Raw genomic sequence first — 15,839 nt, 5'->3', positions numbered from 1 at the left:
GATGGGAAACCAACACCACGCCTCCCCTCCCAACCAGGGCATGCCATACAAAGTAAGGTCTGCTTCACAAACGCCCTTCTAAGGACCTTCGCAAAGAGTTCATGCATAACTTTATTAGCAGCAAGGCCGGCTCCAGGCACCAGTGCAGGAAGCAGATGCTTGGGGCAGCCAATGGAAAGGGGCGGCACGTCCGGGTCTTCGGCGGCAAGTCCCACAGTCCCTCTCGGAGGGAAGGACTGGCCGCCGAATTGCCGCCAAAGAATGAAGCAGCACGGTAGAGCAGCCGCCGAAGTGCCGCCGATCGCGGCTTTATCTCCCCACCCCCCCCTTTGCCGCTTGGGGCAGCAAAAAAGCTGGAGCCGGCCCTGATTAGCAGTCACCGGAGGCAAGGATTTAAAATAAAGTGGTAGGATGACTGCACCATCGGGATCCACCCTCTGGAGCCAGACACCAATTCAATAGCATGAGAATGTGGACGGCCCAGTATTTGGCAAGAACTCCTGCCCCTTATAGCACGTGGCAATGTAAGTGAGTCAGGATTCATGCTAGACATCATCAATCTTTCTGCATCATCTCCCAGCGGAGGGTTCTCCTAATCACTAATGTTTCTTTTTCATTCTCTCTTCTGGCTCCCCACTCATCTCAGTCCCTGATGTGATGATCAGTCCAAGAAAGCCTGGACACTACTTGCTACAGAGCCCAGCCTCAATGCAGATTCATCCTCCAGGAGTAAAGAGTCACTTCCGCCCCCGAGGTGACCGCTTGCTTGCTTTGCAGTGTTACCCTAGACAAAGGGCCGGTATTGCCAGCGTTTTAGATGGCATAACACTGCATACTTCACAGGGATGTTGGGAGGATTTCTTAGGGAACGGGCCTGATCTCCCTCTCACTTATACTGGTGTAAATCTGGAGAAATGCCATCGAAATCTCTGGAGTTAAACACCAGTTTGAGACCAATGTAAGCGAGAGGAGAATCAGGTCCAACGTTAACGAAGCCCCTGAAAGTACTAAATGTGCTGTTATTCACAGGAAGGCACAAAAAGAGAGAGAACGGCCTGCTTTGCAAGGCAAAATATTCCTGTGCTATCTTTCTGAGCCCAGCAAGCTCGCTAACACGAAGCACTCAGAAGTCTTCCTCCGACCTGCTAGGCTTACGTGTGGCTGAGCCATACAGTTAGAAAGATTAAATAGATCAGACTGCTCCAGGGTTCTCAACCTGGAGGTTACCAGCAGGCTTGCGACCACCCTGTCCCTCTCTTACTGCTAAATGGGAGACCACCAAGATGGGAGCAAAACGCCGGAGTAGAAATGGAGGTTGCAGCATGGAAAAAGCTGAAAACCACTGGCCTAGTCCTTCAACGCTTATCATCCTCTTTTTAACCAAATCACCAAAGATGTGGAAGATGGAATGGAAGAAGACCCTCTACCGGCTGTGTTCAATATCTTTTGACAATTTAATAGAGAACGAAAGAATACTTCACTTTTAAATGTCCAGCCTTCCAGTTCTCCAAAAAAAGCTTCTGAGGCGCAAACTGAGAATCGAATTTTGGAAGCCGAACAACAAGATGCAGCCATAACTGCTTCATATCCCCAAGTTCCGAATTCACTTTTCAACCACACAACGCTCTAAAATCTGTATCCGCTGTTTAAAAAACAAAACAAACACAAACCGTAAAATACCCACCTTTCTTCAGTTGGAGAAGCAGGGGAGGTAGCATGATCCACTGGACTCCTACAGACCCATCGGGCTGAGACTTCGGAGACCTGGGTTCCGCTCCCAGCTCAGATGCTCACCTGACTTTGGGCTACTCACACTCTCTCTTTTTTGTGCCAATGTTTTCCCTTCCTACCGTTAGCGGGTCATCTCTCTTGTAAGATCTTCAAGGCAGGGACTGTCTCTTATTATGTGTTTGTACAGCACCTATCACAACTGGGCCCTGATCTCAGTTGGGTCCTCTAGGTGCAAGTGTAATACAAACAATAAATGCGTGCTCAGCTAAACCAGGGTGTATTACGGTGAGGTATAGGTTCATTCGGATGTTTACAGGGGCTTCACATTTGTGGCCTATCAACCATTGAAGTGGGACAGCAGTTGAGTGGTCCCCTCTTCCATACGCTATTTTTTCTGAGGTTTTGAATCTTTCAACAAATTGAGCTTTCAGGAGTTTAAAAAAAACAAATTTTCTATTAGGACACTTCAGTTTTAAGAAATCAAAAATATGATGTAGCGCGAACAAACCTCACTGGGCTTTACAACACACATTGCTGAGTTTCGGTTTAAAGCAGAAAATTGTCTCCTTTGTTTTTCTTTACCATTAGTCAATCATGCTGCAGCCCTGGCAGCTCTTCTTCAGGAAGTCATTAGAGGGGGCGAGTGGTTACGGGAAGCGCTCGAGCGTGTGGTTAACACATTCTGGCGAGATCAACAACAATGAACATGCAAATTCAGGGTGAGCAAACAACAGAACTTTCGCCCTACCCCTCCGTTCTTTCAGTTCGGAATTCCGTGGTACCCAGTGACCACAGAACAAGATGCCTATCTGCTCTTTGAAGGGACTGATACAGAAAGGTTGCCATGGATTTAAGGGCATCAACATTTGCTTTGGCGCAAAGTTTTTAAGTGTTTACATGTGTGCGAGCACTTGAAGTGCAGCGGATGAATTATGCGTGGTTACTGGAGCCCTGTTCTGAAACAGAGTATGGAAAAAGTAGGCAAACAGAATACACTGGAGGAAAAAACCTTGGAAACGCAATTCACACCCTCGCTTCTTGAACAATACAGGAATCGGTCCCACACTCCCTATTTCAGAAAAAGAAAAACTACTGAGTGGAAAACATACTACTAACAAAGAGCATCAGGAGGATCTGCAACAAGCAAATGTTCCTGACATTATGAAAGCAGATTGTCCTTTGCGGGAGGAGGGGAATGGTGCTAGGGCTAGCAAGAGCACACCAACAAAACCCCAAAAGAAGTAAACCATATTACAAGTCAGAAGAAGACTCCCTATTAAAGCTGACCATCTGGTTTCAGCCTCAGAGAGATGTTATATCGAAACATTTGTACTGAGCTCACCACTGGAGTGTTTGAGGCTAGAATTTCCAGACCCATATTTAGGTGCCTACCTGGAAGTGGTGTGATTTTCAGAGGCACAGAGCACTTCTACATAAGCATCCAACTACATACGGTGCATAACAGTGATCAAGCCTGGAGAGCACGAATGTGGGGTCACCTAGGCCAAAACAAGATTGGACAGAGTCTCCTGGCCAGCCACCAGTGTTTTTTAGTGCAGCTCTCTGGATTATCAGGAAGCAAGGAGGAGCCCAGGCAGACACCAAAGCTGCAGACTATCCTAACAACCAAAGCTGTCTCCTTGACAGAGAGTGATGCTATGAAAGTGGCACGTGCTTCTCTGTCCTCAGAGGTACTGCATCTGATTCTGATTCAACCAACCAGACGTGCTGCATCAGATTGCTGAACGGAGCCAGGCTTTCAGAGACGGTGGCATCTGATGTGGAGCTCACCTGTGTATAACTGGTATTCGACCAGCGATCCTTTGCAAAGTCCCCTAGTATGGAAATTGAATGGGGTGGGGGTAGTGGATTTCTCGGGGGGGGGGGAGGGGCTTCCACAGGTGAAGGGTCTGGCAGCTGAGGAGCCCTTCAGCTCTACTCCCCAAGCACAAACTTCCACAGAAAACACTGCCGGATGGGGAAGAATTTCCACTGGGAGGGGGGGGGTTGGACCCCAGATAATGCAGATCTCAGCAAGGATCCGCTGGAGACCAGGGGTATCTGTGCAGCACCCCAGCGTCCCCCACAATCCCCTCTTTGGCCCCCTGAAACGCTCCCTGTTGGCACAGCTCCAGTGGAGGGAGGAGGCTGCCCGTTACCCCCGAGCCTCCCTTAAAAGCAGGTTCTGCAGTCTAGAGGGATTCAGTCTAAGATAAGTCCTCACAAGGATACAATGGGGGTTGCAGGCCCCTCAGTTCTCCCCCTCATACACATGGCACAGGTCCCCACTTCCTGGAGGACTCACTGCAGGTGTGGCCCAAGGGAAATTAGCACCTTCAGCACTATCTCCCCATTCTGCATAGGAAGGTGTGGTCGCTCATCCACACACCCTAGCCCTTATTAATCCTCCTGTAAATATCAGGAATATTCAGGGTCTGATCCTGACCATCCAGCTCTCCATGGTTTTCCCTCATTACTCTTCATAACATGAAGCCACAGTCACAAACCCACAGCACAAAGCCACAGACAAGGAAATGCTCTTGGCTGAAATCCAGCACACTTGCTACGTAGAATAGACTTGATCACGTACGGTCATTTTTTAAAATTGGACTTTGTGTGAGTTACCTAAAGTCAATCACAAGATGAGAAACCCAAAGACTGCCCAAGGGAATGCCACTTGCTTGGAAGATGAGGTTTTACAGGACGTTTTATCTTGGTCAGCTAGAGGAATAAGTGAATAACCAAAGAGGAAATTCTAACGTGAATTTTTTGTTACATATAATATCCTCCAATCCCACCCATGGGAAACCTTCATTCAGTCCACGTTTGTGCATATGTTTCAGCTCCTGCCTGGATTAGAGCAGAAATCAAAGACTGCACTGGAACAGGTGCACATATGGTCTGGGAGGAAACTTTGGTTTCACGCGTTAAACTTGCTTTCCAGGGCCTGTCAGCCTCATTATCCCAGCCTAGAAGGAAACGTACATATGTTTGGGCACTGAGACATTAAAGGTATCATCAATCACGGATTTCCACTTGCTTGGATTAGATCCTTCTTTTAATGACCTTTCCATCTTTTGCTCTAAGATGCCTGCTACTTATATATCAACAAGCAAGACGTAAGAAGTCACTCCAGGGGCAACATCTATTTTGCTCAGGGCTCTCTTTAAAACTAACTGGAGAGTTATTACTCTCTAGATAACAGTGAGAAACAGAACTGAGATAACTCAGCGATATCAAAGAGCATGTAACTTTTTCACGATGCATTATATCAAATGTGTCACATAAGGCAAAATACATTATACAATTAATAAGAAAGGAGCAGAGCATTCACAGAACTAGACTTCTATTTTAAATGAAAAATGGGAAACAAACTTGCTGATAAGATCCAATTTGCTTGTAATTCCCATGCTATGGACTCTGTCAAGCTTTTTAAAGGCCAGGTAACACAAATTTGAGAAGTTGGAAGCTTTAAGGCCTGAGAAAAGGAGTTACACTAAGGACCCAGGAAAGAGATTTGCGATTCTGTACCAATAAAAAAGGCCAGATCCTCAAGATATCATAAGGAAAGAGTGTCTTTCCTTTGGACTGTAATGTGTTGGGGTTTGGCACAGTATTTATATTCATGCACTGCAGGGTGCCAAGCAAACTGTTGGCACTAAGCAAATAATAATGCCCCCCATCCTTTTTTTCAAAGGTTTTTGTTCTAAAAGTTCTAAGAACTATTCCAAGATCTTGTGCTTGGCCTCTGAAGGGTTAAAATAAGCCTCGCTGAGTGCCTTCAGGAAGAGAGTCTCTTGCTCAGACAGAAGCATTTAAGTTATTTTCTTGACATAAAGATAAAGCGGTTTGGTAGAACTCAATTTTTTTTAAATAATTCCAGTGCATAATATCGAAGTTTATTTTTAAGCTTTTTTTTTTTTTTTTTAGATTTATGTTGATTTAAATTTTCACAGTAGATGGAAATTATGGAGTAGCCAGGCTACTTAATGACAGATGTTGAGATTCAAAAATTGAAATTTTTATAACTATTAAAACTAGGGCTGTCGATTAATCACAGTTAACTCGCGAGATTAACTCAAAAATATTAATTGCAATTCAAAAAATTAATCATGATTAATCGCTGTTTTAATTGCACTGTTACAAAATAGAATAGCAATTGAAATTTATTCAATATTTTAGATGTTTTTCTACATTTTAAAATATATTGATTTCAATTACAACATAGAATACAAAGTTTACAGTGCTCACTTTATATTATTTTGATTACAAATATTTGCACTGGAAAAATGAAAAACAAAAGAAATAGTATTTTTCAATTCACCTCATACAGGTACTGTAGTGCAATCTCTTTATTGTGAAAGTTGAACTTACAAATGTAGATTTTTCTTTGTTACATAACCAATCAAAAACAAAACAATGTAAAATGTTAGAGCCTACAAGTCCACTCAGTCCTACTTCTTGTTCAGCCAATCGCTGAGAAACAAATTTGTTTACATTTACAGGAGATAATGCTGCCCACTTCTTATTTACAGTGTCACCTGAAAGTGAGAAGAGATGTTCGCATGGCACTTTTGTAGCTGGCATTGCAAAGTATTTATGTACCAGATATGCTAAACATTCGTATGCCCCTTCAGGCTTCGGCCACCATTCCAGAGGACATGCTTCCATGCTGATGAAGCTCGTTAAAAAATAATGCGTTAATTAAATTTGTGACTGAACTTCCTGGGGGAGAATTGTATGTCTCCTGCTCTGTGTTTTACCCGCATTCTGCCATATATTTCATGTTCTAGCAGTCTTGGATGATGACCCAGCATGTTGTTCGTTTTAAGAACACTTTCACAGCAGATTTGACAAAACGCAAAGAAGGTACCAATGTGAAATTTCTAAAGATAGCTACAGCACTCAACCCAAGATTTAAGAATCTGAAATCCCTTCCAAAATCTGTTCAGGACGAGGTGTGGAGCATGCTTTCAGAAGTCTTAAAAGAGCAACACTCCGATACGGAAACTACAGAACCTGAACCACCAAAAAGGACAAACAACCTTCTGCTGGTGGCATCAGACTCAGGTGATGAAAATGAACATGCGTCGGTCTGCACTGCTTTGGATTGTTATTGAGCAGAACCCGTCATCAGCATGGACGCAAGTCCTCTGAAATGGTGGTTGAAGCATGAAGGGACATATGAATCTTTAGCACATCTTGCGACACCAGCTACAACAGTGTTCTAGCCTCCCATACTCCATAGTGACACAGCTGCATGGGATATATTGAATTAGGTATGTTAGAGCCCCAAAACCACCTTAACCCAACCACTAGAGAATATCTTCTGCACAGGGGAACCCTCCGATGTCATGGAGCCACTGAAACTGCTCCTAAACCATTCCTAGACTTTGCAAAGGGTCTGGCTAGAGAAAGGGAGCATGGGCAGGGGATCCTTATATTCCAGGAGTCTGGCTGCTGAATTGCCCCCCGGGGACTCTACTGGGTAGGACTTAACAGGCTGGCTCTACAGACTTCCACCTTGTCAAATCCAGGAGTGGGTCTGGCCTCTTACAGCCCATGCTCAATCCCTCCCCATGCTGCAATGGAAATACTATTTTTCCTTAGAAATATTTTGATTTTCCAATTGCATCCCTCCAACATAAGGAATACATTATTGGCCGCTACAGACTCATGGCTGGAGGGGCCTACATAACATCCTAGTCACACTGAAGTTCTCTGCAGCAAGAAATCTCTCACCATGCAGCCACAGAGTCATGAAACATACAGAGTGCATTTGACCAGTTAAAGGACTAGCAGATTAGGCAACAAAGCCCAATCCTGCTAGATGCTAAATGCTCTCAGCTCCCATCAACTCACCTTGCAGGAGACACTCAGCATCTCAAGAGAGTGGAACCTTTGATGTCATGGGACAGTTATGCTGCGCCAAAGAATTTCATTAAAGGTCAGTCAGCACCATGTTATTGCACTTACTAAATTTTAATAACTTAGACCGTGGCTGCCTGCACCAGACTAATGGGTAAACCATGCTGGTCAGCTACTAAAGTAGTTATCATTCTATGTTTATAAAGGAGAGTACAGGAAATTTAATTTGTAATAAACCTTGGATGGATATTTATAGCAGGTTGGGAGCCTTCATCCCTATTTCCCAAATGCTTGCTACCCATACCTGAATCTATTCGAAAAATCACACTCCAGAGCTGGAGACTGTATTTCATCACTGAACCTACGCAAATCCCCCCGTCCCCAGGACACCTGCTACACCTGAGAGTCTCATCTTCTCAAAGCCATCTAAGAGGTTCCAAGAGAACTCCCAGTCAAATTATTGGAGAGTTGCAGCAGAGACTTTCAAAATAAATGGGGGCTGGGCTCTCCCTTTGGCTCCTTTGTGGAGCGGGGACGGATTATGTGCCTTGTGAGACGTTCTAGTCCAGGGGTGGCCAAAATTACTGTCCCTCCGAGCTGCATACAACAGTCTTCAGAAGTTCAAGAGCCGGGGCACACCTGTCGGGGCATGGGGCTTCTTCCCTGTGGGAGGCACCCGTTGGGGCTCGGGGCTCCAGTGCTGCCAGGCCTCGGGGCTCCAGCCCCGCTCCTGCTGAAGCCTGGAGTTCCTGCAGGTGCCCCTCATGGGGCTGAATCCCTGAGACCCCCCCCATTCTGCTGGGAAGAAGCCACTAGTCCCACCATCCCGCTGCAGGGCAGAAGCACTTTAACTGTAAAGTGAGCCGTGGTTTGGCCACTCTTGCTCTCGTCAGTTTTTGAAAAACTTAACCTTAGCCAACTTCCAATCAAATAGTGCTAAAGCAGCGCAGTGACCAGCATGGCGTTTTCTATATCCGCAGCTATTTTTAACAGCAGAGGGTTTCAAACTCGCTTTTTTTCAAACTGAGCTTTATTAATTGTGGACAGCGTTTGTCCAGCCCGGGTCTTGGTTCCACAACCCCTTGCTCTGGCTAAACTCCCAGTGACTGTGCAGCTTTGGCTAGGAGAAGCAGGCAAGACTGGTCCCCGTATCCGTGTTCTAAGCTACCCTTTTAAACAGGTTCTCTTTAATAATCGTTTCAATTGGAAATTAAAAGGTGTTCAGATTTTTCTTTATATGGGCCCCATTCTCCTCGCTGGCCAAAAGAAAGGCTGTCAAGATGCAAGATTTTTCAAGGGGAAGGGTGCTAAATGGAAGACTGGAGGGTACTAGCTGCCTTCAGACAAAGCCAGTGATACAAAGGAGTCTCTGAGAAGAGAACTGGGGGAAAGGCAAGGTTGCAGTTAAATAAATGATGGTAGAATTGCAAAAAAGTGAGAGGCTTGGGTGGCTAGAAATCTTGTGAGAACAAGCTCTCAATGATCTCTCTCTCTCTCTCTCTCTCAATGACTCTGACCTGAATAAAATTTGCATGCAGTAATTTCTTCATACTCTGCTAGCACAATAACGAGCACTGGGTACATGCAAGTTAGGGGGAAAATAGTCAGGGACAGAATAGTTAATGGATTTTTTTTTTTTAATTCCAAACAGGCTCCTTTTGAGTTTGGTTTGAGCAGCGGGTAAAGGTACTACATGGCTACTGTTTTATCTGAACAGGTTTGCCCAGTCTAACCTGGCACAGGAAAATGGTTGCATATCACAGAATTTAAAGGGCGGTAATTGTTTTTACACTTGCTTCCTATATGGGGTTGGCTAGCGAATGCCAGCAAAAAAATTTAAAAAAAAAAATTCATGTCCAGATCTTGGAAAGAAAACACCAAACTTGATTCAAAATTCCCAATTGGCAAGCACATGTATACATGTGTGTGTTTCTTTGGTTTGCTCTCTGGTTACCCCCACTCTCTCAAATGTCTAGCGTCTCATTATACAGACAAATGATTCCAAGTTTTCTTCACATCTTTAACTGATTTGACAGCCATTCGTGTGTTCCTGGCAGTCATGGATGCTGGCGACAGAAAATAACCACTCTGGATCACTTTAGTTTTATGAGAAAAAGAAATTTCTCAAGGTCCATGTGTGGGTTGATGGAAATTTAACAAATAACTTCAGTCTCTGCTCCCAAATTCAAATCTATTTGCACCAACTGACTGACCTGTGAACCACCTCCCTCTTGATTCATTTCAAAGGTTTCTTTACACAGGAATTTTCTCAGCAGGAAGTCACAGAACACACTTCGAGCAGAGAAAAGTTTTGTTACAAGCTTTTGAAAAGAGAGGCGAGAACGCAAAAAAACCAGGCAGTCTGCTATTAAACCTGATTAAAACAAAAATACCATCCACTTAAACTTCCAACCCCATGTCCCATTATGCTACCGCCTTCCCTCCCCAACTTGGAAAAAAAAATCATGATTTGTACAGGTCAGAACTGGACGACGTTTTGGAGTGAAACAAATGTAAATAGCTACACTGCAGTTTCATTTTTGCTTCTTGTTACGAGGTCCTAAATCACAAGGGGATGTGGGAAAGTTCTAGTGAGCAAATCATTGATATTTGCAACAAAGGTCACCACCTCTGACAGTCAAGAGCCATCAGGGTCAGTCCAAGTAAATCTGAGGCCCCCATGCAGAGCCGTGTGACTGGGTCCCTTAGTTCCAAGGGTTACGAATCAGGGTCCAACTGCCACCTTTCCCACAACCTGCCCCAGTTTCGCATGCTATGGGAGCTTGGAGGAGGAGGAGAGCAGAAGGGTGAGTTTCCTGGAGGAGGACAGAGCGGGTCTCTCAAACAGAAAGTAGGGGAGGGAAATCTGTGACGCTACACAGATGAGCCACAGTAAAGGAGGGGGAGATTTCATGAGTCCCCAGGAGGCTTAAGTTATTGCCGCCACAGAGCTCTGAGTACAGCATAAGGTAGCTCAGACATCACACTACACAGCACAAAAGCTGGACAGTAAACAGGAGAACAGCATTTCAGCCTGGACCTGGCCCAGATGGGGCCTCTCTGCCGTGGCGGGGGGCCGCTGCAGTGACCCTCCAGCAGCTCTGGAGTACTTAGCTCCAGGATGCTGACATTCCAGCAGAGCGTATGCACAATTAGTTACAAATTCATTGCTGGTTTACGGTAGGTAATTTATAGATGCTACTTCCCCCTTTTCCCTTTCACAAGCTGGGAGACAGTGCACTAGCTTCCGCTTGGATTTCAGACTTCATTGTTAATGTCACTTTTTCACAGTCAGTAGGAAAACCACCAGGGACCTCCTGTTTCAGTTAATCCCCATCCTCTCCCTTATATATCCGCGATCTTGCTGATAGTCATTCCAGTCATTTTTCTAATAGTGTTTCTCCCATCGGTCACCAGCAGGAAGACTCCATGGAACCAGACTGCGAGACTGCCATCATGTTTTCATTTATCTACCTAGGTAAGCCCAAACCAGAATATCTTCTTCGTCAGAAATGTACTGAATCTTTGTTCAGCCCGGCACAGAGATCTTTACATTCGCTTCGTCTTTCCCATCTGATCTTGGGCACTGCCAAATAAGACTTCAAAGCTTTTCAGTCTACAAAAGCCAGCTTTCTTAAGAGCCCAAATTTCCATTCTTTAAAGTATCGTTGAGATTACACATGCATCAAACAGCCTTCACTTTGAGATAAGGTGGTCTTTAAAGCCGTGTTGAGGTTGTTCTTGGTGCCAATGTCTATGCTTATCCCTCTTTTAATTTATTTATACATTACTATATAATAAAGAGATTGATTTCTCAAAATGGAGATTATGCCTAATAATGAATAATGGCATGGTTTGTATAGCATATTTCAGCCAGAAGGTTCTCAAGGCACTCGAGAGGCATTCCAACAATGAGTCAATCCTATAAACCTTTCCTCGGTTGAGCAGTCCATTCTCAACATGAAGTTGCATTAAAGTCAATAGGATTACTTGCATGAGTAAAGGCATCTCATGTGAATAAGGGTTCCCAGAATCAGGCTGACTTGCTTTGAGCTGAGAAGTCTCATTTAGATGCAACAGACATACCGTGTGTATTTCCCAACACAAAAACACATCTGCAAAACTCTACTATTACTACTACGGTTATACTTCTTTCAAAGCATTAGGCCTAAAGCAAACCTAGCTGGTGTCAGGTTTGTAAGTCTGCAGGTGAAGACCTTAACAACTCCATATTGTCTACATTTTGATATCGGTTCCAGGCTCCCTTGAACTTTAGTGTGAGAGAGAGGTTTTCAGAAGCTGAACACAAATGGGGACCCACAAACTCCTACATGGCCTCAGGCTAGTTCTTGGGCTAAGATCCAAGAACCGTGGGGTATCCAAAATTCTGTTTCGGCTCCAAATGTTGTGTCCGGGCCTCATCTTTAATTTTAATAAAAGAAACATAAGTTGCTGATGGGTTCTTTTGCTTTCAAGACTCTTGGCCATCTTCATTCGCAGCTGACAGCAGTGCAGCAATTGCTACATTTGACAGCGTAAGGCCTCAAGAGTGATATTTCAATAAGGTATGCAAAGAACCTGGTACAGCTCCTGCTTGGGGATTTCACACTGGGGTTCTCACCCAACGTGCTGAAAATCATGTTTCAGAACCTTCAAAATCACTTTACAAAATATTTTTAAGGGACAAGTTTTCAAAGCTAATGATTTCCCTCCTTCCCTCCTTCCCATTAAAATTGTAATAGCAGTGCTAAAATGTTCATATACATTCCTAGTCCTATATCTGTTGATCTCGTTAAAGGCAGACACCAATAACAAGCTGAAAGATTCAATGAAACAGAACACCAAATATTTCCTCCTGCATTCTCCTTGGTTATAACCAGAGACCATCCTAAACTACAGAACATAAAAAAATATTATACCAGTTATAGGAAGCAAGTGGGTTTTCTGCCAGGATTAAACATTTAGAATTAGCTTCTCTAGTAAAATGTAAAGAGATCATCTTCTTTTGCTAATATGATCTCAGAAGTCTGCAGAAGTATAAGTGCTTATAGTTCCACTTACCGCTCCAAGCATGATTCTGAAAATGAGCCATCGAAATCCCCAGATGACAATTTGGGAAGGCGGAGTGTAGTTAGGTAACCGGGAGAGAGTCCAGAGCGGGCACAGGAATATTCCTAAGAACCCCATTTCCAGAAGCTGAGATTCCCATCCTAAAGTGGAAATAAGAGAAATGGTTTGCTATTAATTACTCTTCAAGGAATTTTAAGCATATGAGAAGCAGAATATAAAAACCCTATGAAGTTATTGATTTAACTTGATCCTTAGTTACTCAGTTCTCTCTGAACACACTCCATATGTAGATGGCATTGAGGTTACATACAATTAAAACTGTTTAAAGGGGCAGCGCGATCTTAAAAACAATCAAATCACACTTCCGACTGAAAGTGGTACCAACTAACATTGTGTATGCCACCTACGACTCTAACTGAAAGGGATTAGAAAGAAAAAACTAGAGAATGGAGATTTTTGTTTGTTCCTATTACAGCCCCATGCACATTTTGTGGGTATTTAGCTTTGCTGTTTTTCCTCTGTCGCTACATCTGTGAAATTTCACCTTTTATGTGGGTTTTTACAAGTGAGAGAGAAATATTTAAAAAAAAACCATAGGAAAATATGATTACAAAACCATAGGAACTGGCAGTAAAACCCAAGAACAGCAGTAATCCCGGCCAAAACTTATCTCTTTAGATTTCAAATTGGCTTTGTCCCTTTAAAATATTAATTCCCGGCGAAATGCTGTAGCCGCTAATTTTTAAGGGGAGGGAAAACGGCATGCTGAGGCTATTGTAGCAGCTGACTGCTGAAAACGAAAAGTCATATTCCCAGAGTACTTCAGTCTAGAGCAATCTCAGCTTCACAACAGAGAACCCTTTACAGTTTAGCAAATTTATGAAAAATGTATGTCTGAAACTGAATGTTTCAAAGTCTAGTTCCCAGGGCCTCTATGGAGATCAAAATTTGCTTTTCATTTTATTTATTTGTAATAGTTTATGTTGCTACATTCTTCTACAGACAATTTCTGATTCAAGAATCCGAAGGTTTCTCAGCATTGTCCTGACAACTGCTCATCTCAAGTGTTTGCAACATCTAGCTGATTAAGTTAGAACAAATGATTGCACCTTTCCCCGCTAATGCGTATACAGAGAAAGCACCCTGTTATTGAGATATACCGTACCCAGCAAAGGCTCAGCACTTTTATTCAGACCGCCCTCTACTAGATGGAGCAGAGATCACCTTTAGCTCTTCTGATAGGGCCCTAAAGACTTCATCTGAAAATTGGGGATGAGTAGAAGGTTGCGCATGAGCAAATTCCTTAATTAGGTGTCCACTTCAGGACTTTGGTTTTGCAAACACTATTTTAAAACTCATCTGAACAGCTGGCCTGAAATCTGCTTCTTGCTCACGCTCTGCTATTGCTTAAAAGCCACAAAATTTGCTAAACGCACGTAGAAGACTTTTCTTTCTGAATGCTAGGCCCCTGACATCATGAGCCACATTCTCCTCAGCAGGCATACGTGGCAGAGGTCCCATTGACTTTCATGGAGCTACGCCAGTGAACACCCACAGAGTACCCAGCCCTATATCTTGAAGAGAGTATGATCAAAAATTCCATTTAGGCTTAGGCATTATCAACTTCAGCATAAAACTATCAAGGGTTCTGAACCATAAGGAAAATCCTTCCTTAACCACAGCTCAATGAATAAAGCCTAAAGGGTCCAATTCTTCCCTCATGCCTGTTTTCTATTCTACTGGCCTCGGTGGAATTATTCCGGATTTCTACTAGCATAGCGGAACTCAAAATCCATCCTTGTAACCACACCGTGAAGCTGTTACCCAAGGTATTTTATATATTGGAGACATTCAGTTACAGCCTCCTTTATGCAAATCTGGATTTTGCATTCTGTTTTTTGCAATGTATCGAGTATAAATATTGAAATGATTATTCAGAATGAGCAAGAATAACACAGTCGTTATGTTTCGACAGATGAAGTCAAACTCTACTGGATCTTTTGTCATTAAGTGAAGGACACTATGAAGCAACGGTATATCATTGCAAGAACCAAAGTAAAGTCTGCTCCAGTAGTTTTACCCTGAACCACAAATATATTTTTGTTTGCAAGTTTTTCCATGGAATATAGTTCTACCCCTGAAGCTGCACAGAAGTATGCTAAATGACTGAGTCCAAGCAACTTTTTCTTGTACTTGTGTACCTAATAACTGTGAATATAAAACTGTTTTAGGTAAACACAACTATGGTATTACAGAAATAAAGGTCTAAATCCATTTAATGCCTACCTCAAACACGTGCCTTCTTGTGCACGATAAAACAATGGCCATCTCTTGAGATCACAAAGATTTAGGGATCTATACAGCAACGGACTTCTGTGGATGCTAGCTGCACAACTGATCTGAGCTATGTAGTAATGTCAGTGTGGAGCTGTGTATGGGGCAAAGACTGAGGAGCCCTGGGTATTATTCCGAGATCTGCTACTGACTTGCTGTCTGACTTTGAGGAAATCACTTCATCCCTGTGGGTATGTCTTGATAGGCAAAACAGGTGTGTTTTTCAATCATGTTAACTCAATCAAGTTAGCTTATCACAATTGAAAAGCTCGCTCTCCCCCTCCAGGCGACCATATGGCCATCTAACGTGGCTTCAAACATGTTAACCAGGGCCACCCGAGGTGGGGCAGGGGGCCAATGGGGCAGTTTTTACCCCAGGCGCCCCCTCCTTCAAAAAGGCCTCCAAAGTGACTGGCACTGCGACCAGGCACCCGGGATCAGAGCCCCACTCAGTAAATTTGGCCCGGCATTGCCTCTGTCCTGAGAGAAGGGTGGCTGAGCCAAACCTGAGTGGGGCTGTGACCCTGCGTGTCATGTCGCCATTCCCAGCATCACAGGCCAGGAGCCCAGTGCGGGTTCACCCTCCAACTCCCCTCCCGTTTCCATCCGCCACCCCTCAGTGACAGTTTTTTGGAAGTTGGAGAGGGGGGCTCACTTTCAGATTTTGCCTTGGGCCCCCAAAAATCTCTGCGGTCCGGACGTTAGCCTGCATCTTAATGAGCATTCAGAGGGATTTTAAATCCTGTCTAGACAAAGCCTATGTGCCTTGATTTCCCCATCTTTAAAATGAAAGAACAATACTTACTCATCTATGAAACATCAATGGGTGAACAAGC

The 15,839-nt window shown here is 43.8% G+C and overlaps 1 protein-coding gene across 2 annotated transcripts in view; it reads right to left on the bottom strand.

Annotated features, from left to right (window-relative positions):
• The window catches only part of LMF1 (lipase maturation factor 1), a 328,947-nt gene that overhangs the window by 218,821 nt on the left and 94,287 nt on the right, over window positions 1-15,839 (bottom strand). For both annotated transcript variants that reach the window (XM_044980874.1, XM_044980876.1), the window contains one exon: window positions 12,661-12,809. In XM_044980874.1, the coding sequence (XP_044836809.1) occupies window positions 12,661-12,809 (149 nt within the window). The remainder of the gene's footprint in view (window positions 1-12,660; window positions 12,810-15,839) is intronic.

Source organism: Mauremys mutica, chromosome 11 (genome assembly GCF_020497125.1).
Source record: "Mauremys mutica isolate MM-2020 ecotype Southern chromosome 11, ASM2049712v1, whole genome shotgun sequence".
Lineage (NCBI taxonomy): Eukaryota > Metazoa > Chordata > Testudines > Geoemydidae > Mauremys > Mauremys mutica.
This window is presented reverse-complemented; position numbering and strand designations above follow the sequence as displayed.